General features: G+C 48.0%; 1 protein-coding gene and 1 non-coding gene across 2 annotated transcripts; both read right to left on the bottom strand.

The window, feature by feature from the left end:
- Window positions 1–9,638: 9,638 nt before the first annotated feature.
- GPR84 (G protein-coupled receptor 84) lies at window positions 9,639–10,790 on the bottom strand. The gene has a single exon (XM_056867088.1). The coding sequence runs from the start codon at window positions 10,788–10,790 to the stop codon at window positions 9,639–9,641; it is 1,152 nt and encodes a 383-aa protein (XP_056723066.1).
- Window positions 10,791–17,030: 6,240 nt separating this feature from the next.
- TRNAA-CGC (transfer RNA alanine (anticodon CGC)) lies at window positions 17,031–17,102 on the bottom strand. The gene has a single exon. It is a non-coding gene; the product is annotated as a tRNA-Ala (tRNA).
- Between the last annotated feature and the right edge of the window lie 3,363 nt (window positions 17,103–20,465).

Here is a 20,465-nt window from a genome sequence, read left to right on the forward strand (position 1 = left end):
GAGAGTTAAGTCATGGGAACCCAGATCTAACTCATGGTAAAACATCATGTCTAGTTTACCCTTAGAGAGTGATCCTAAGCAGGTCGGCTCAGAAACATACTCAGGTCTACTCAGTGGGGCTTACTCCCACAAAAGTGTACTGTTAATCTAGTATGTTTTTACTACCCTGTGGGATGCCCTTTTGGATTTGATCCTTCAGGCATTCCACTGCTGGGGAAAAGACCCTCAAACAGAGCTGTTTTGTATGTGGATCAGTCTCTTCCAGCATTGCAACTGTCTTATGGACAGCAGCATCAAGCTTGTGAAGATTGTGGCAGGCAGAAACCAACAGGTGAACCACGGTTGTCAACTCCAGGCTGGGAAATTCCTGAAGACGTGAGGGTGGAATTAAGTATCCTAAGGTCAAGAACAAACATACATAAGGGCCAAAATTAATACTAAGTGCAAATTATGTTCTACAATTATATATAGGGAGGGTGAGGCTTGGGAGAGGAGGAACCTCAGTGGGGTATAATGCCATAGAGTCCGCCCTCCAAATCAGCCATTTTCTGCAGAGGAACTGATCTCTGTATGGAAATAAGTTGTAATTCTGGGAGATCTCCAGGGCTCGCCTGTAGGTTGGCAACTCCATACTGGTTGATTTCCGCCTGTTAGGCTTCTGAAAAGCCACCATACTTGGGTTGTTTAAAGGTGGTAATGCTTCTCCACCTGCTGTTTGGCAAACACAGGGGGAAAAAGCTTGTCCTTTACTGAGGCAACCCTTGTGGATTTTTCTCTGCTGTTCATAATCTGAATTGCTTTGAACTTTGAACCAAGTCCTAAAATGGGTACACCTGGCAATAAAAAAAAAATTGAAATGAAAGATAACAAAGTACGTGAGATGATGGCTTTTTATTGGTGTGGGAAATGAAAAATTAGAAGACTTGTAAGGGTTCTATCTGTAAGGGCTGCAGGGAAGGGGAAATTGCTCCCGGTAGCGCAACACTAAGTAAAGACACATTTGATTAAAGGTGTTTTCCCCACAGAGGTCTTTCGCCACCTTGCCTTCCCAACCTGGAGGGATTTTCCTGTAAAGGCAGAAGAACTAAGGATACCAACTTCCAGGTGGGGCCTGGAGATCTGGAGTTACAAATGATCCTCAGACTGCATAGATGAGATTACCTAGAGGAAATGGCTTCTTTGGAGGGTAGATTGTGTGGCATTTTACTCTGTGGAGGTCTCTGCCCTCGCCAAATCCTGCCTTCCCTGGGCTGCATCCTCAAATCTCCAAGAAATCTTCAACCCACACCTTCTGATAATCCCATTTCTGGTACATGGAACTGGCCTTTCTTGTGGCATACGAGGGACTAAACAATATGTTATACATAGGTTTGTCAACCTTAGAACCATAGAATCATAGAGTTGGAAGGGACCACTACGGTCATCTAGTCCAACCCCCTGCACAATGCATAGGTTTGCCAACCTCCATGTACTAGCTGGAGATCTCCTGCTATTACAACTGATCTCCAGCCGATATAGATCAGTTCACCTGAAAAAAATGGCCGCTTTGGCAATTGGACTCTATGGCGTTGAAGTCCCTCCCCTCCCCAAACCCCGCCCTCCTCAGGCTCCACCCCAAAAACCTCCAGCCAGTGGGGAAAGAGACCTGGCAACCCTAACAATGCAGGAAATTCACAACTACCTACCCCCCACCCCCCATGCACCCCCCTACTCCATGCCCAGAAGATGGCCAAGATGCCCTCCCTCTCATGATCTGCCTAAGGTAATAGAATCAGCATTGCTGACAGATGGCCATCTAGCCTCTGCTTCAAAACCTCCAGGGAAGGAGAGCTTACCACCTCCCGAGGAAGCCTGTGCCACTGAGGAACCGCTCGAACTGTCAGAAAATTCTTCCTAATGTCTAGACGGAAACGCTTTTGATTTAAAAATATTGTCGAAGGCTTTCACGGTCAGAGTTCATTGGTTCTTGTGGGTTATCCGGGCTGTGTAACCGTGGTCTTGGTATTTTCTTTCCTGACGTTTCGCCAGCAGCTGTGGCAGGCATCTTCAGAGGATTAACACTGAAGGACAGTGTCTCTTTTGATTTAATTTCAACCCATTGGTTCTGGTTTAACCTTCTGGGGCAGCAGAAAACAAAGGTGGTGAGTGGAGGTCTCCCGCTATTACAACTGATCTCCAGGGTTTTTTCGGCCCTGGGCCCAGCCTGGTGGAATAGTCTTCCTGGTGATATCAGGGCCCTGTGGGACCTTAAGAAGTTCCACGGGGCCTGTAAAATGGAGCTATTCCACCATGCCTATAATTGAGGGCAGCTACAAGTTTATCCATCGTTGCTGGCCTCCCCATCCTTCCCCCCCCCCTTGACATCTAGGGTTGCCAGGTACCCACTGGTGGCGGGCAAACCCCCGGCAATTGCCCCCTCTGTCCGCCGACCACCTGAGGGTCAGAGGGCAAACGTGCATACCACATGCGGCACTTCCGGACGTCCTGCCTCGCAAGGGGCCTTTACCTCTTGGTTTGAGTGGTAAAGGGCTGCTTTACCACTCAAACGAACATGTAAAGGCCCTTTGCAAGGCACATGCACACACTTAAACATGAAAGCCTCCCGCCGGAGGAAAAGAGGGACCTGGCAACCCTAGTGACATCTGTGTGTGTGTGGGGGGGGAGGAAACCTGCTAAAATCCAGTTACATGGTGGCTTCTAGGTTCTTTAAGGTTTATGGTTGATTATAATGATGTTTTATTGTGGTTTACTGATGTTTTATTGTTGTTTTATGGTTTTATTTATCCTTAGAGGTTGTTACCCGCCCTGAGCCCTGCCTGGCTAGGAATGAGGGCGGGATATAAATTTGAAAAACAAAAATAAATAATACATAACAGAGATCAGTTCACCTGGAGAAAATGGCCACTTTGGAAGGTGGGCTCTATGGCATTAGACCCCACTGAAGTTCCTCCCTTGCCCAAACCCCGCCCTTTTCAGGCCCAAAAATCTCCAGGTATTTCACAGTCCGGAGCTAACAACCCTACTTATGCACAAACAATATATAATTCTGCCCCTAATTCCACATTCTGAAATTAAAAGCAACTTTGAGGAGGGGAATTGAATTATTTTCCCATTTGTTTATTCACCCCAGCTCCACACATGACAGCTGTGTTTGCTAGGAAATGATTAAATGTCACCCTCTGGTTGGTTTGCTGCTCCCAATAACCCTCTCCCAAAGGTGTTTTTCTTGTTAAAAAGCCAACATCTTGTTAAAAAGCACACTCCTTTGCATATAATATTAATATAATATTAATTAATTCTGGGCAATTGACCACCATAATTGGCACAGCTGAGATTTAAGGAGTGTCAACCAGGAACAGAATGGGTGTATGCTGCATGTATAGATTTGTTTTAATCCTATCATTGCTGGGGACTCAGGGTTGCCAATTGCCCGGAGGAAAAAAAATACGCTGTCTAGGGTTGCCAGCTCCACGTTGGGAAATACCTGGAGATTTTGGGGGTGGAGCCTGAGGAGGGCAGGGTTTGGGGAGGGGAGGGACTTCAATGCCATAGAGCCCAATTGCCAAAGCGGCCATTTTCTCCAGGTGAGCTGATCTCTGTCATCTGGAGATCGGTTGTAATAGCAGGAGATCTCCAGCCACCACCTCGAGGTTGGCAACCCGAACCCTGTCCCTTTACTAGAACTTTTTAAAAACGGTTTAAAAAAAGATATTTTTTTCGTAAAATGCTAAACAGAAAACTGGAAATGCACAGAAACTTGTATATATTACAGTAATACCAACAGCGTTAACTGGTATGGGAAAGTGGTAGGTGTAATTCATATGCTGTTGAATATAAAAAAGTCATATTCTCAGTTGTCTACTTAACTGGTACCAATTATAGCATCCATTGCAATCACAGCCTGAGAAACATGATATTTGGACAGCGACAAGTTCTACTTTTTTTTTCAGGCACGTTGTACAAGACAAAACAGGCCCCCAAGGGAAAGGTACTTCAGGTTCAGCAACATCAAAGATTCTCATGAGCAATCCTACTAGAACTTCAATGGGATGTTATTGACTCGGTGACATTATTTACCTCCAAGCCAGCGTGGCATAGTGTTAAGAGGGGTGGTCTCCAATCTGAAGAACTGGGTTTGATTCACCACTCCTCCACATGAGCGGCAGACTCTAATCTGGAGAACCAGGTTGGTTTCCCCACTCCTCCACATGAAGCCAGCTGGGTGACCTAAGGCTAGCTGCAGTTCTCTTTGAGCTCTCTCTGCCCCACCTAACTCACAAGGTGTCTGTTGTGGGGAGAGGAAGGGAATGTGATTGTAAGCCAGTTTGATTCTCCTTAAAAAAAAAAAAAGGTAGAGAAATTGGCATATAAAAACCAACTCCTCTTTCCGGCATAGTGCCAAATTAGGGAGTGTCTTGGAGCCGGCTACTTACTGCAGCCCCCTAACCCTGGCCATTCTTAGCATGCAATAACCACCCCATGATCCTAATACTATGATGAGTTAAAGAAACTATGGCTCCTTTTCCAGCTTCCAAACCAACAGCCATTTTGTGGCAGCATGCTGGCAGCCCAGCTGAGTCCCTCAAGGCAAGAGGCGTTCAGAAGTGGTTTGCCGTTGCCTGCCTCTGCGTAGCATCCCTGGTATTCCTTGGTTGTCTCCTAAGTATGACCAGGGCTGACTGCTTAGCTTCCAAGATCTGGGCTATCCAGGTCAGGTCACACCTTTAGCTTCTGTTAAAGGGCCAACATACTTTTCACTAAGACTGTTGGCAACTCGAGCTAGGGTAGGACCTTTCCCCATAACATATTTCACATAATAGGAAATCCAACCCTGTGCCACTTTAACACTTCTCTTAGCCATAGCTAACGAATTTGCAAGATCTGAGCAAGGCTGTCAAAGATAGGACATTTTGGAGGACTTTCATTCATAGGGTCGCCATGAGTCGGAAGCGACTTGACGGCACTTAACACACACACACACACAAGGAATGCCAAGCTGATCCAAACGCCTGAGAAGACATGGAAGGAAATGGATGAAAATCAATATGTACAGCTGAAAGAGAGCAAGGTGAAGGATTTCCTGTTGCCCCACCCTATCCTCATTCCAATTCATATCTGATCTCCATCATGCACCTGTGACGCTGTGCCCCTAAATGGGTTAATATTTATTCAGAGAAAGATGAATTTCTTGACACCAAGGAAACACCCAGCTTTGTCCTGAGAAGAGATTCCATGTCAGTACAATAAGAAAATTGCTGTATATAAGTCGGGAGCTGAGCCCAGGACAATTGCTTAGCAACCCTCCCACCCGAAGGTAACAGGTCACTGGAAGGGTTGGGTCCCTCTGATTCCCTTACACTCAAAAACATGAGGCTACGGGCCAAAAAACACAGTCCCTATGACATGAGTTTTGGAGGTACCCGAACTGATTGTGTCCTTTTTGCAGACATATTTGTTCTGCCTCACCCCCCCATGGCCATTTTGACTAGGGAAAACAGCACAGGTAGGAAGGTCCCTGTCCCTCTGGCTTGCCCTTAGGTTTGCCAACCTCCAGGTGGCACCTGGAGACTTCCCAGAATAACAACTGATCTCCAGACTACAGAGGTTAGATCCCCTGAAGAAAATGGCTGCTTTGAAGGGTGGATTGTATGGCCTTATACCCCCTTCTGAGTTCCCTCCAGTCTCCAAACCCTGCCCTGTTCAGGAATTTCCCAACCTGGCATTGGCAACCCTAGTTGCACTCCTGAGGAAAATCAGATTCTGGGCACCCTTGAGAATGTGAGGTCCATGACTTCATGGCGAAGGCTGCCAGGATTGCCCATCATATCAGGCAACCTCCCATCCCTACACTCTGAGCTCCCTCTGGCACTTGATGGGGTAGCAGGAGTAAAAATGGGGGAGGGAACCAGCTTCATATGATGCCCTAGGAATTCCCTAAATTTCTATGCCAATTTTCTACATCATCATGTAGATGACGCCGATCGCTCCCCTTCTCTTCCCTGGGCCTGCTTCCGCCCATCAACCAGCCGAGGGGCGGCAGGCAGCCTGGCTAATTGGCGGGCAATTGCCCTCCATACCCAGACAAATGGGACCCCTATTTATAGAGTCAATATATCTCATATTGGGTCTTCCTCTTTCCCTGCTGCCTTCAACTTTGCCTGGCATTATTGTCTTTTCCGGTGAGTAGGATCTGGGAAAATCCAATTTTCAATCCCACTCTGCTAGGTTGCCTTTGGCCAGTCATATTCTCTGAGCCTAACCTACCTTGTAGCACTATTGTTGTGATGATAAAATGGAGGATGGAAGAATGATGCTGTAATCCACATTGGGCCTGCATTGGGAAGAAAAGTTGGGGTACAAATACATTTACTTCTATGGGGCTCTGATCCTATGCCTTTTAATGGGTGATATTGCAGAAATTACACAGGGAAAGCTTTTCCTGGCATAGGATAAATGAAACTGTTTCCCTTTGTATGCGCCAGGCTGTGGTGTGGAGGCACAGTGCCAAACGGTAATGAGATTGCCATGTTTGCAGATGGACTCGTTGCATCTGGAACAAGCCAAATAAAAGCAGTGTGGCAACTGTGAGCTGGCAAATAGAATTGCCACCTTTTCCTGGCAGGGTGCCTATGGCATCAGCAGAGGCTGATCAGGTGGATCCGCTGTCACCCATAAAAGCACAGATCAAGGGCTTGAAAAAATGTGGGAGTCCTAGATGGGAGGAGGGCATCATGCTGGGAAATTCTCCGTTTGCTGATTTCTTCAGCCTCAATGGCTGTCAATCATGCATAGCCCGGTTAAAAAACAGAGGTGGTACCTCTAGATATAATGTATCTAGCGCCTCACGTTTTCAACCCATTCATAAGTGCCTATGTGGTGTAGTGGTTAAGAGTGGTGGTCTGGAGTGGTGGACTCTGATCTGGAGAACCGGGTTTGATTCCCCACTCTCTCCACATGGTTTGGTGAGGGGGTTGTAAAAATTGCTGCTGGTGATGAAGAAATCACAAGTGGGCCTGTGGCTTAGTGGCAGAGCAACAGCTTTTCAGAAGGTCCCAGGTTTCAACTGAGCTCCAGGTGACAGAGACCAGTTCCCCTGGAGAAAGTGTTGGCAATTGGACTCTATGGCATTGAAGTCCCTCCCCTCCCCAAACCCTGCCTTCCTGAGGCTCCGCCCCCAAAATCTGCAGGTATTTCCACAATCCGGAGCTGGCAACCCTAGTCTGATGCAGTATGAGGCTGTTTCATCATTTTCCATTGTTAAAAATCTCACCTGGAAATGTAGAAGTCCTCGTAGCAAAGACGACTAGCTATGGGATCATTTTTATTCAAAAATGTTTTGCTGAGTATACATAATTGCAAACTGCACAGTTAGTACAGTTGCCGACTCCATCATTTGGGGTGGAGCTTTGAGAGGGATCTCTGCAGGGATGTGATGCCCTAACTCTGTCCTCTGAAGTTGCTGTTTCCTCCTGACTGATCTTGGTATTCTGGAGATCAGAGAGCCAGCGTGGTGCTGTGGGTTAAGAGCGGTGGTTTGGAGCAGTGGAGGCTAATCTGGAGAACCGGGTTCGATTCCCCACTCCTCCACATGAGTGGTGGAGGCTAATCTGGTGAACTGGATTTGTTTCCCCACTCCCACACTTATGAAGCCAGTTGGGTGACCTTGGGCTAGTCACAGTTCTCTTAGAGCTCTCTCAGCCCCACCTACCTCACAGGGTGTCTGTTGTGGGGAGGGGAAGGGAAGGGAATTGTAAACCAGTTTGAGTCTCGCTTAAGTGGTAGAGAAAGTCGGTATATAAAAACCATCTCTTCTTCTTGATCTCTGGGCCCAACCTGGCGGTTGGCCACCCTAACACTGAGGCAACCGGCATGCAGTTTCATCTCACAAGTCCAGCTCTTGAGCAAGGAATGAACCACAGGATTGTGGTGGAAACCACAGTGAAGCTGAATTTGACCAGAAGAAACACAAAAATCTAAAGAGCAGAGTCTTAAAACAATTATGAATTATTTTATTAAATATAGTAAAAAAAAAAAAAGAACAACCCTGCTATACAAAGAACATCACACAGCGGTGAAATCTTATACACATAGACAGTACATGGTTATAATACATAGTTTAGGAACACCAGGTTTCAGGAAATGGAGAGAGATCTGCTTTAAGATATTGCGTTACCTGAAGTATGAAGAATAGGGATGCCAGCCTTCAGGTGGGGCCTGAAGATCCCCTGGAATTACAGTTCATCTCCATATTACAGTGATCAGTTTCCCTGGAGAAAATGGATGCTTTGGATGGTGAACTCTGGGGCATTGTACCCCACTGAGGTCCCTGCCCTCCCCAGGCTCCATCCCCATATTTCTAGGAGTTTCCCAACCTGGATCTGGCAACCCAGAGAAAATGGAAGGTGGACCCAATGGCATCGCATCCATGATAAGCTCCCTCCCCTCCCCAGGCTCCATTCCCAAATCTCCAGGAATTTCCCAATCCAGAGTTGGAACCCCAAGTCTTGAGCAGTAACAGCTAAGCCAGCAGGACTGACTCCTCCAATCTCCTCCAATGGTCGACACAGCAATATTTTCAACCAACCCTAAAGACACCCTGCTCCTAGTGTCCAAACCTCAGAATCTCCTTCCTCTTCAAGGAGCCAGTGCCTGAATTCTTGGGCACAAAGGAAAGAAGTAGAGGAGGATTTCATCCAGGTCATCTGACATAAATTGATTCAGAGTTCCAGCTTCTCTCTGTTTTATAGCTGGGGAGCAGAGCAGGTTCCAGTACAGTCTACACAAATAAAAACCAGGCTTAACTGGATCTACTTGAAGGGATCTTGTTGCTCTGTTTGGCAAGTCCTAGCAGGAGTCGGGGGGTGGGGATGGACACAGGGATGCTCTCAGTGGCAGCATGGTGTCACTTCTGGGGGGATACCCCAAAGGGACATCACATCTCTCTAGGAATCACCAGACACTCTATGGTAAAGCTATAGAGTTTCCAGCGATTCCTAGAGCAGACTGGCATCACTTCCATGGTTTTCCCTAGAAGTGACATCATGGTGTCACCGCCAGCACATTTCTTTACATTACTTTTCTCTCATTGGTGTATAAGCAGTGGCAGGTAACAGGAGTCAGGGGCAGGGAACTCCCCCGTCCCCAGAGGGAAAATGGCAGCCCCAGTGAATCTCAGCGGTAGGGTATTTTCTAGGTTTTGTGCCACCGCCACGAATAGTAGTCTTGGTGGGTATAACACAGAAACATGGCTTCTTTATATGTACATGTGTGTGAAAAAATATACATCTGCAAATACGATAAAAATAATATGTACAAACAGTAATGTGCGAACTAGGCAGTGTTTTCGGTGTCCACACTAATTGAAAAAAGAGAACTAGTAGGTTTTTGTACACAAGAGACTGTGTGAAGGAGCAGCGGTTGCTCTCATTGCTTGAGGTCTAGCCAGGCCAAATAGTTCCACCACTGGCTACTAATCTCACAAGTGGGGATTTCCCCCACTTTCAAGAAGTGCTTGAGGACCTGTGAATGCCAATTGCTATGACATTCTAGGCTGCTTCTCAGTGACACCCGAACTGTCGGACAAGAAAGGGTCAGAGGAGAAAAATATTCGCCGAGATCGCAAAATGCTGTGCTTCTGGCTAACGGCACCAGCAAAACTTCCGTGCGAAGTTGTCAAACACGCCCCTGTAGGCGTCCCGGAACTGGCGGTTCATTGCCGCATAAAGCACCGGATTGATGCAGCTGTTGAGCCACGTGAGGTTGGCAGCGATCATGTGCAGGACGGTCGGGGCCCGGTTTTTGCCGTCGAAGATGTTGAGAAGCATGAAGGGGATGTAGCACACGACAAAGAAGATGAAGACCACGAAGCACATGCGGGTCACCCGGCGGAATTCCGTGTTGCTGTCCTTCGGCTGGCAAGCGGCGGCTTTCTTCAGCGGGACGGCAGGCGGAGGCGCGGGAGGGGTCCCATCTTTCTCAGGAGCTGAAGGAACAGAGGTTTTGGAAGTCGGCTCCGAGGGTAGCTCCTCAGAGCACTGCTGGGAAGGCCCCGCGCTATCGACCCCACTGTCCAGTTCTTGGTAATGCCCTGGTGTCGCTGAGCTGGTTCCGGCCACATGGACCCCCTTCAGGCTGGCTTTCTTCAGCTTGTATTGATCCATGACCCGGGCAGCCCCCTTGACTTTGCGATGGATGAGGAAGTAGAAGATGCCCACGCAGCTGAGGCCGACCACGAAGTAGAAGGCCATGAGGATGGTGGTGTAGGGCCGGCCGCGGAGGCGGTGGAAGCTACAGGTGCAGACCTTGGGCACCAGCACATAGACGGGCCACAATGGCGCAAAGCTGGCAAAGCCAATGACCCAGGTGATCAGGCTGATGAGCATCACTCCGAGGCGGGAGAAGACCCGGTCAAAGAGGGCCGTGTTGGCGATGAGTAGGTATCGGCTGACTGCGATGAGGCAAAGGGTCAGGATGGAGACCGAGTTGGAAACAAAGAGCAACATCCCAAAGACGCGGCAAAAGTCGGCGCCAGCCCGCCAGTGGAGGTGAAGGTAGGAGTCGACCGAGAAGGGCTGCAGGAAGGTGCAGTAGAGAATGTCAGCCAACGTCAAGTTGACGATCAGCACGTTGAAGCGGGTCTGCAGCTTGGTCTCCCCCGCGTAGGCCAGCAGGGTCAGCACGTTGCCCACCGTGCCGATGACCGTCACCACGATGCCCCAGCTGACCGACACATAGCGGTAGCCGACGATGGATGGGTCGTAGCAGGAGAAATTGTCAGAAACGTACTCCATCTCGGGAGGCAGCCGTTGCCCTCGTCTGTGTCCTCTAAAAACGGGGACGTGCCAGACCAACTTTGTACCTAGAGGAGACAGAAGAAAAGAAAAAATGAAGGAGAAGCATTCAGGAGTGGCGTTTTTGTTCTGTGATTGGTTGTGGCTTCAAGGCTGGCGAAAGACAGTATAAGACCTTATGGGATTCCTGGCTAAAGGTTTTTGTGGTGGCTGCTAATTGGTGGCTTCTTTAAAAAAAGGAATGATTGCTTGTATTCAGAGCTATCAGTGACTCTTTGCTAGAGCATAGCCAGAGTTGTCAATGGTTCGTAGCTAGAGACGGAGCCCCCAGTTAGAGGCAAGAGAACCCCAGTTACCTGGTGGTAGGACAAATGACAGAATGTAGCTATCCTTGTATCCCTCTGCTCGAAAGAGTTCTTGGGCCCCTGAGGACAGCATACACAAATGGTTGGCTCTACCAAGCCCTATCAGCTGTTTATCCCCCCTCTCTAGCAACTGGTATTTCAGGAAAATACATTCATTTTCCCTAGTGTTTTCCACATGGGGACAGGCATGCTTGATTTCCCCGTTGCTGCTGTGTTTATGCTGTGGGTTGCCAGCTTTGGGTTGGGAAACACCTGGGGCTTTTGGGGGCAAATGGGAACCCTACTGGTAAGTCCACTCGCCAGCTTGCTGAATGGCGTTGGGGTGAGGGCCCTCTAGTGGGGGATCCCTCAACCCTGGCAGGGGTCTCACGACCCTACCATGCACTGCCCGGCAACCCTAACAATGAGGGAGGGAAGAAGAAGAAGATGAAGATGAAGAAGAAGAAGAACAAGAAGCAGCAGCAGTGTTGGTTTTTATATGCCGACTTTCTCTACCACTTAAGGAAGAATCAAACCAGCTTACAATCACCTACACCTCCCCACAACAGACACCCAGTGAGGTAGATGGGGCTGAGAGAGCTCTAAGAGAGCTGTGACAGTCCCAAGGTCACCCAGCTGGCTTCATGTGTAAGAGTGGGGAAACCAGCCCGGTTCACCAGATTAGTCTCCACCGCTCAGGTGGACGAGTGGGGAATCAAACCCTGTTCTCCAAATTAGAGTCCACTGCTCCAAACCACCGCTCTTAACCACTATACCACGCTGGCTCCCCCTGCAACACTCTATTCACTGCACTGCCTTGCCTCTGCACACTTCACTGTGCCACACGTATGAGCCTCCTTCCTTTCTAGGGTTGCCAACCTCCAGGTACTAGCTGGAGATCTCCCACTATTACAACGGATGTCCAGCTGACAGAGGTCAGTTCCCCTGGAGAAATTGGCCGCTTTGGCAATCGGACTCTATGGCATTGGAGTCCCTCCCCTCCCCCCAAACCCGCCCTCCTCAGGCTCCGCCCCAAAAACCTCCCGCCGGTGGTGAAGAGGGGCCTGGCAACCCTATTCCTTTCGACTCCTGGCCCAGCCCCAGCGAGAAGAGGTTTCCTTGCCAAGCCGCCTGAAGCCGGAGGCCTGCCACTGGATTTCCACACATCAGGAGCTCTCTTTACATCCCAGCTTCCTCCAGGGAAGCCAGATCAAAGCACAACCCAGTTCTTTCCTTCTTGGGCTTAATTGGGACGTTGCCACGGAAACAGGCATCTCCAAATCTGGTCTAATTGGTTCCTCTACCTGGTTGGCTGACTTTTTGAGTTGGGATGGGAGGGGAGGGAGGCGGAAGGCTTGCCCTTCAGTGAATTCTACATAGACATCCTTACTGGGCAAAGCCAAAATAGGCCTTTCCAAATGCTGATGCAACCAGCATTGATGTGTGTGTGTGTGGGGGGGGCTATTCCAGTTAGGGGTGCCAGCCTCCAGGCGGTGGCTGGAGATCTCCTGCTATTCCAACCGATCTCCAGGTCACTGAGATCAGTTCCCCTGGAGAAAATGGCCGCTTTGGAAGGTGGGCTCTACGGCATTATACCTAGTGTTGCCAACCTCCAGGTAGTGGCTGGAGATCTGCTGCTATTACAACCGATCTCCAGCCACTAGAGATCAGGTCACCTGAAGAAAATGGCCTCTTCAGCAATTGGACTCTATGGCATTGAAGTCCCTCCCCTCCTCAAGCCCTCCCCTCCTCAGGGTCCACCCCAAAAACCTACCACCGGTTATGAAGAGGGACCTGGCAATCCTAATTATACCCCAATGAAATCTCTCCCTTCCCCAAACCCTGCCCTCCTCAGGCTTAGGGTTGCCAGGTCCCTCTTCACCACCGGTGGGAGATTTTGGGGGTGGAGCCTCAGGAGGGCGGGGTTTTGGGAGGGAAAGGACTTCAATGCCATAGAGGCCAGTTGTCAAAGCATCCACTTTCTCCAGGTGAACTGATCTCTATCAGCTGAAGATTAGTTGTAACAGTGGGAGATCTCCAGCTAGTACCTGGAGGTGGGCAACCCTACTCATGCTCCACTCCCAAACTCTCTAGTTATTTCCCAGTCTGGAGCTGGCAACCCTAATTCCAATAGTACTCAGGCTTCCACACTGTGAGGATTCTCTGTAGGGTTGCCAACCTCCAGATGTGACCTGGGGTTCTCCTGGAATTACAACTAATCTCCAGACTGCAGAGATCAGTTCCCTTGGACAAAATGGCTGCTTTGGAGGGGGGAGTCTCTGCCATTATACCCTTGCTGTTAAAGACATAGCAGCCGGTGCCAGTGGAGAAGTTGGCTGCCCAAACTAGAGTTCAAGAGACTGCTTTTGCTGTTCCAAACAGAACTATCGTCATCCTCGAAGCCTGACATGTTTCTGAGGAGTCCGTCTGGTGGTTCTTGAAAGAAAAGGAAGAGAGTGGGCCATGACTTGGCAAAATGGGCAGAATTGTTTCTGCAAGTTCTAGGAAGGGGCATGGTGTGACCAGACCCCTGACCTTGCAGCTGCCAAACACTGTCTGTACCAAATCCCTGGCAGGCAGCTAGTTTTCCAGGAGGGTCGCTTCGTTAAGAGGCGGAGGAACTGTGAACCAGCCCCATATACCTGAACCCCCTGAGCTGTCCTGCTGTTAACTTCTATTGCCACAGATATCTGCCTAGACATTTCTGTTCCACTCTGCACAGGTGCGGTGAAACACAGGCAGGGTAATGCTGCCGCCGCTGTCTTGTTTGTGGGCTTCCTAGAGGCACCTGGTTGGCCACTGTATGAATAGACTGCTGGTAGGGTTGCCAACCTCCAGGTACTAGCTGGTAATCTCCTGCTATTACAACTGATCTCCAGCCAATAAAGATCAGTTCACCTGGAGAAAATGGCCACTTTGGCAATTGGACTCTATGGCAGTGAAGTCCCTCCCCTCTCCAAACCCTGCCAGACTCTACCCCAAAGACCTCTTGCCGATGATGAAGAGGGACCTGGCAACCCTAACTGCTGGACTTGATGGCCTTGGTCTGAGTCAGCATGGCTTTTCTTATGTTCTTATGTAGGTGGTTTACCATTTCCTGCCTCTGCATCGCACCCCTGGTATTCCTTGGAGGTCTCCCAATCCCATCCAAATACTTGCCAGGGTCGAGGCTGGGTGTGTGTGACTGGCCCAAGGTTACCCAGCAAGTTTCCATGGCAGAGTGGGGATTCGAACCTGAGTTTCCCGGATCCTAGCCTGACACCTTAACCACTACACCACTCTAGCTCTCAATATTCCTAATACCTTTTTTTAAAAGCCTGCAAAAAGCTTGCTGGAGGTAGGGGAGAATGAGAGGGGGAACCCCACCTGGAAGTCTCATTCCCACTGCAAATGCACACATGAACACATGAAGCTGCCTTATATGAATCAGACCCTTGGTCCGTCCATCAAAGTCAGTATTGTCTATTCAGACCGGCAGTGGCTCTCCAGGGTCTCAGGCAGAGGTCTTTCACATCACCTATCTGCCTAGTCTCTTTAACTGGAGATGCTGGGGATTGAACCTGGGACCTTCTGCATGCCAAGCAGATGCTCTACCACTGAGCTATAGCCTAGTGGTATTTGCCTCCTCAGGGCAGCAAAATGGGGGCACAGCCCGCTGTGTCTGCAGCCGAAGAAGCTGTGAAAAAGACAGGCGCCGTCCGTAGCTTCTTCCATCCCCACAGCTGCTCAAGTCATTCACCCCTCCCCTCCGATAAAGCAACGAAGTGTTTTGCGTTGTTTGTCTGCAACTGGGGAAGGAAAGTGAACCACAGACCCAGACGAGGAAGGGGAAGTGAGAAAAGCCACATGTTTGCTAGAAACGCAGGTCAACTGTGGGAGATACCCTAACCAACCTGGTTGCCAGTCAAAGATGACAGCATCTGTCTATTTTGCATTTTTATATCATCCCTTCACCAAGGCACTCAGGGTGATATTCATTGGGTGGGGGGAGGTACTCAAAATTGCACTTCAGGGTCAAATTCCCAAACTTCAACTGTGGAAAATGTTGGAAATTCAAAAAGTCAAATGCCAAAATTCAAAGATATGTGAAACTGTTTCATCTCCAGTCTGAGTGCCAAGACCCATTTTCTGAGATTTGCTTTGTGTGGGTGTAAAGTGTACACAAGTCTTAGCTAACTTATAGTGACCCCGGCAAGGGGCTTTCAAGGCAAGTGGTTTACTGTCGCCTTTCTCTGCAGAGTCTTCCTTGGTGGTCTCCCTTCCAAGTACTGACCCTGCTTAGCTTCCGAGATCCGATGAGATTGGGCTACATCATGTCTCCTTCCCTCCCCTACTTGCTTTGAAACATACTCAAATGCTTTGACTGGTAGATAGGGTTGCCAATAGGCCTGGATCAAAAAATTGACTTGTCCCTTTCATAGAAGTTTAATGGGAAGTTATTTACAAGGTGAAGTTATTAACCTCCATGCCATGAAAAGCTTCAGTTATCCATTCCCACACATTAAGCCTCTGTTAAAGGGACAGGATATTTTTTCTCCAGGCCTGTTGGCAACCTCACTGGCAGAAGAGATGGGGTGACAAGGGCATGTCTCTTTCTTAAACCATCCTACAGTTGGGACTCAAATTGAGCCAAGGTCCTCTACTGCGGCCTGGCTCCATTGCCTGTGCACAGCCATAGAGCATCTGAAGATAACATGGAAATATTTCCTTTGGGCAAGTGCAAAGAGCAGTGTGTCAGAAACCCGACACGAACATCCATTTGCCACTTTTTAACCAATCATGTTCTATGGCCTTAATAACTGCCTCATACCCTGGAAATAAGAAGACTCATATAGTTGGAAGGGACCACCAGGGTCATCTAATCCAAACCCGCTGCACAATGCAAAAAATTCACAACTACCTCCCTCCCCACATCCCCAGTGACCCCTACTCCATGCCCAGAAGATGACAACAAAAACCCTCCAGGATTCCTGGCCAATCTGGCCTGGAGGAAAATTGTTTCCTGACCCCAAAGTGGCGATGAGCACTACCCTGGGCATGTAAGAAGGGGCCACGAGAGCCAAACACTGACACATCCCTCCTTCTCATGATCTGTCTAAGTTCACAGAATCAGCATTGCTGACAAATGGCAATATACCCTCTGCTTAAAGAAAGTTTTACCCATAATTTTATTTCCATAGCCAGAAAGGCTTCCTCTATCCTAAACCGATTTACTCCCTAGGATTGCACCGCACATACCCACAAGCTAAGCTTCTTTTTATGGGGCAAGAATGGCAAACCTAAAAACACATATTGGGGTTGCCAACTGACCAGGAAAAATCAGCCTGTACTGCTCCTATGCTTTTAACAGCGGCTTGATTGGCAGGCATCGCCCAGTGGACATGGCAAGCAGATAAAACTTGCTAACGTACAACGGCAGCAGGGGCTGCTCGAGGAAGTTGGCAACACTAATTGATGGCTACTTCTGAGATAAAGTAATACTGAAAGACAATTAAACAGCAGTGGTGTCCTAGCGGAGTTATTTCTGAGCCCAGAGACTTAGAAGGACATAACATTTCTCACAACTCCCAGTCATAGGCAAGTTTTTATGTTCGCCAGACTGAATCTCCTCCCGACAGCTGAACTGAGCAGTCGGTTTGATAAAATCCCATTTTCAGACAGACTATGTGTCTGTGCATCAGGAGCAACTGAGACACATGAACACATGAAGCTGCCTTCTACTGAATCAGACCTTTGGTCCATCAAAGTCAGTATTGTCTATTCAGGCCGGCAGTGGCTCTCCAGGGTCTCAGGCAGAGAGATCTTTCACATCGCCTACTTGCCCAGCCCCTTTATTTGGAGATGCCAGGGGCTGAACCTGGGACCTTCTGCATGCCAAACAGATGCTCTACCACTGTGGAGATGCCGGGGATTGAACCTGGGACCTCATACATGCGAAGCATGCGCTCTACCACTGAGCTACACCCCCCTGCACGCAATAGAACACTTTCTGTTATTTTGTGATCTACGGGCTTCACCCATTGCATTGCGCCCATTCTATCAAGATATCATCTTCCTGTTGACTCTTGGGTGGTCCCGTTTCTGTTGGGTGATGCTGACCCAGAACTAACCAAATGTGCTGCGAAATATCTGGTAATAATAGTTTTCTCAAAGGCACGGCAAGGCTAAACTATAGTTAACTAGTATATGTCAACAGATTGATTATTATTGTAACACAAAAAGCTAGAAAAAATATATAGTCAAACATATGTGAATTACATAAAGTCTAGTTAGAATGATAATTGGTTGATTTCTACGGTGAATTGTTTTCTTAAGAAAAGCTAATCATTTAATATATATAGGATGATAAAATGATCAACATATATATCTTAAGAAATATAAACATCTATTTAGTCAAACATAAATATATTGGACTGTTACATTTGCTTGTTTAATAATTCTTCAAATCAGACTCAGTTTATGTATTTATATATTTGGAAAAATGCTTTTTCTATATTGGATGATTTCCTTTCCCTCCTTCCCTTTTTTTTCTCTTCTGTATCCCCTCATTAAAATAAAAAATAGATTAAAAAAACAACAACTAGTGATATTATTATTGTAGTTGCTGTTATGCCTGCAAAGTAACTCATTTCTTGGTTATTGTGATTTTAATTTCAAAGTGCTTCAAGCATTTTAGGAGTTTAAAGTTATTGCTGTTGTACATTTTAATAATCTATGATGTTAAAATTATTTAATCGTATGCACGTTGCACTCAAGACCTTTGGTCAGATGAGTCTGAAATAAAAGGAAAGAAGGGTATAACTCCAGGAGAAACAGAGAACTGCCAAAGAAAAGTTAACTGCTTTGCAAGTCTCCGCGTCTTACTTGTGATTCCTGTTAATAAAACTTGAGAAAGTTGAAAAACTGGAAGTAACTTACTGGGCAAAGAAGACTGTGTCTCTGTTGCTAGGAGAAACCAACCCGGAGCTCATGCCCAACGTCTGTCGTTTCTGGTGTCTTTAACTTTCCCGACAGATATTTATAAAGGTTCCTGGCACGTGGAGTGCAAGAAGTAAAACTCCCAAGTTACCAAATTCCTTGCAGCAACTTCCTCTTTCCCTGCGGCTTGTAAATGCCTACCGGTCAGACCTGTATCTGCTGCCCTGAGGGCTTGAAATCTACTTGTGCCAATGCGCTCCTGCAGACTTCCTCGCGGAAGCTGTGGAGAAGAAATTTAAACAAGAGCCAGAAGAAAGAATAACATTTGACTCTGACTGGCCTGGGGGTGAGGGTGGGGAGGGAGAGAAGGTGCGGATCCCAGACAAAACAAGGCAACATGGCCCTTAGACTGGGACCGATGTCCATCAGTCTGTCTAGGGAATCCTTGATAGCCGAACTAAACTGGTAGTTCCAAAAAGAAAGAGCTCTCCAAGTAGGGTTGCCAGGTCCCCCCTGACCACCAGTGGGGGATGGAGGGGTAGGGTCACCAGATGCAGGCTAGGAATCTTTTGGAGATTTGGGGATGGAGCCTGGGGAGGACAGGGACCTCAGTGGGGTACGATGCCATACAGTCCACCCTCCAAAGCACCCATCTTCTCCAGGGGAACTGATTTTTACAGTCTGGAGATGAGTTGTAATTCTGGGGGATCCCCAGTAGGGTTGCCAGCTCTGGGTTGGGAAATACCTGGAGATTTTGAGGGCGGAGCCTGAGGAGGGCAGGGTTTGGGGAGGGGAGGGACTTCAATGCCATAGAGTCCAATTGCCAAAGCGGCCATTTTCTACAGGTAGGGTTGCCAGGTCCCTCTTCGCCACCGGTGGGAGGTTTTTGGGGCAGAGCCTGAGGAGAGCAGAGTTTGGGAAGGGGAGGGACTTCAATGCCATAGAGTCCAATTACCAAAGCAGCCCTTTTCTCCAGGTGAACTGATTTCTATCAGCTGGAGATCAGTTGTAATAGCAGGAGATCTCCAGCTAGTACCTGGAAGTTGGCAACCCTATCTCCAGGTGAACTGCTCTCTGAATCGGTTCTCTGTCAGCTGGAGATCAGTTGAAATAACAGGAGATCTCCAGCTACTCCCTGGAGGTTGGTAACCCTAATCGCCAGGTCCTAGCTGGACGCTGCCATCCCCATCTCGAAGGCAAAGACCAGCTTAAGCCTGAGGCGGGGCCCAGAGTTTAACCAGGGAAGAGGTGTATCAGCTGCTCTTACATCTTTCCAGATGGGATGTAAAAGTGTCTGAAGATAATCATCAGCTCTGTGAAGGTCAACAAACTGAAGCGTGACCCAGATGTGGCTGTGAGTCCATAGGTTGGGGGTCCCACTCGATGGGGGGGGGGGCTTTAAATTACAACCTGTTTTGGATGAGAGGGTACCACCCTCTTGATGACTCTGTTGTACATTTTTGGGATATGCTTGGGCCAAGTCTTACTTCTGGATGGTGGCAGCTATGGCTTTAGTATACAAACCGTGAACTTTCCTAGAGAAGTCGGATTTGGCCACAGTTCCCTAGTGGCATCCAACCTGGAGCGGGCCAGTAATGCAATCTGCATGGGGACTACCTTTGAAAACTTTTTGGGACCTTCAGCAAGTCTGATTTGCATATTGTTTTGTCCCTGGTAGGTAGCCCGTTGTTTTATTTGTCTGTTTACTTTAGAATTGATTGTATTCTTTATCTGTGGATTTTTATTAAGATTTCATGGTTATGTAAAGCTGCTTTGAAATACTGTTGTGCTAAACCAGAGGGTACATATTGAAAAAAACACTGTCTCTTCTGAAAGACCTATGGATCCTGGAATGGGAATTTGTGGTCCTGTATTTCTGGTTTCTATTGAGTTTATTATTTTGAGAGCCAGCGTGGTGTAGTGGTTAAGAGTGGTGGTTTGGAGCGGTGGATTCTGACCTGGAGAACCGGGTTTGATTCCCCACTCCTCCACATGAGCAGCGGAGGCTAATCTGGTGAGCTGGATTTGTTTTCCCACTCCTGCATCAAAGCCAGCTGGGTGACCTTGGGCTAGTCACAGCTCTCTTAGAGCTCTCTCAGCCCCACCTACCTCACAGGGTGTCTGTTGTGGGGAGGGGAAGGGAAGGTGATTGTAAGCCGGTTTGAATCTGCCTTAAGTGATAGAGAAAGTCGGCATATAAAAACCAACTCTTCTTCTTCTGAGTTTATTATTTTATTTCTAATGTGTTTTATTGTGATGTTTCTTTATGTTTCATTTGATTGAAAGCCTACTTGAGCTTTGGAGTGAGACCCGACTCATCTTTACCATGCAAAGTTCCCCATCTCATTTTCCTCCATGTTATAATTCCTATATAGCAGGAAGCCAGGGACTGAACCTGGTATTTTCTCCGTGC

Source organism: Euleptes europaea, chromosome 1 (genome assembly GCF_029931775.1).
Source record: "Euleptes europaea isolate rEulEur1 chromosome 1, rEulEur1.hap1, whole genome shotgun sequence".
Taxonomy (NCBI): Eukaryota; Metazoa; Chordata; class Lepidosauria; order Squamata; family Sphaerodactylidae; genus Euleptes; species Euleptes europaea.

What these genes read in the sequence shown, in the direction of transcription:
- GPR84 (XM_056867088.1), bottom strand. Translation starts at nt 10,790, where the DNA reads ATGGAGTACGTTTCTGACAATTTCTCCTGCTACGACCCATCCATCGTC.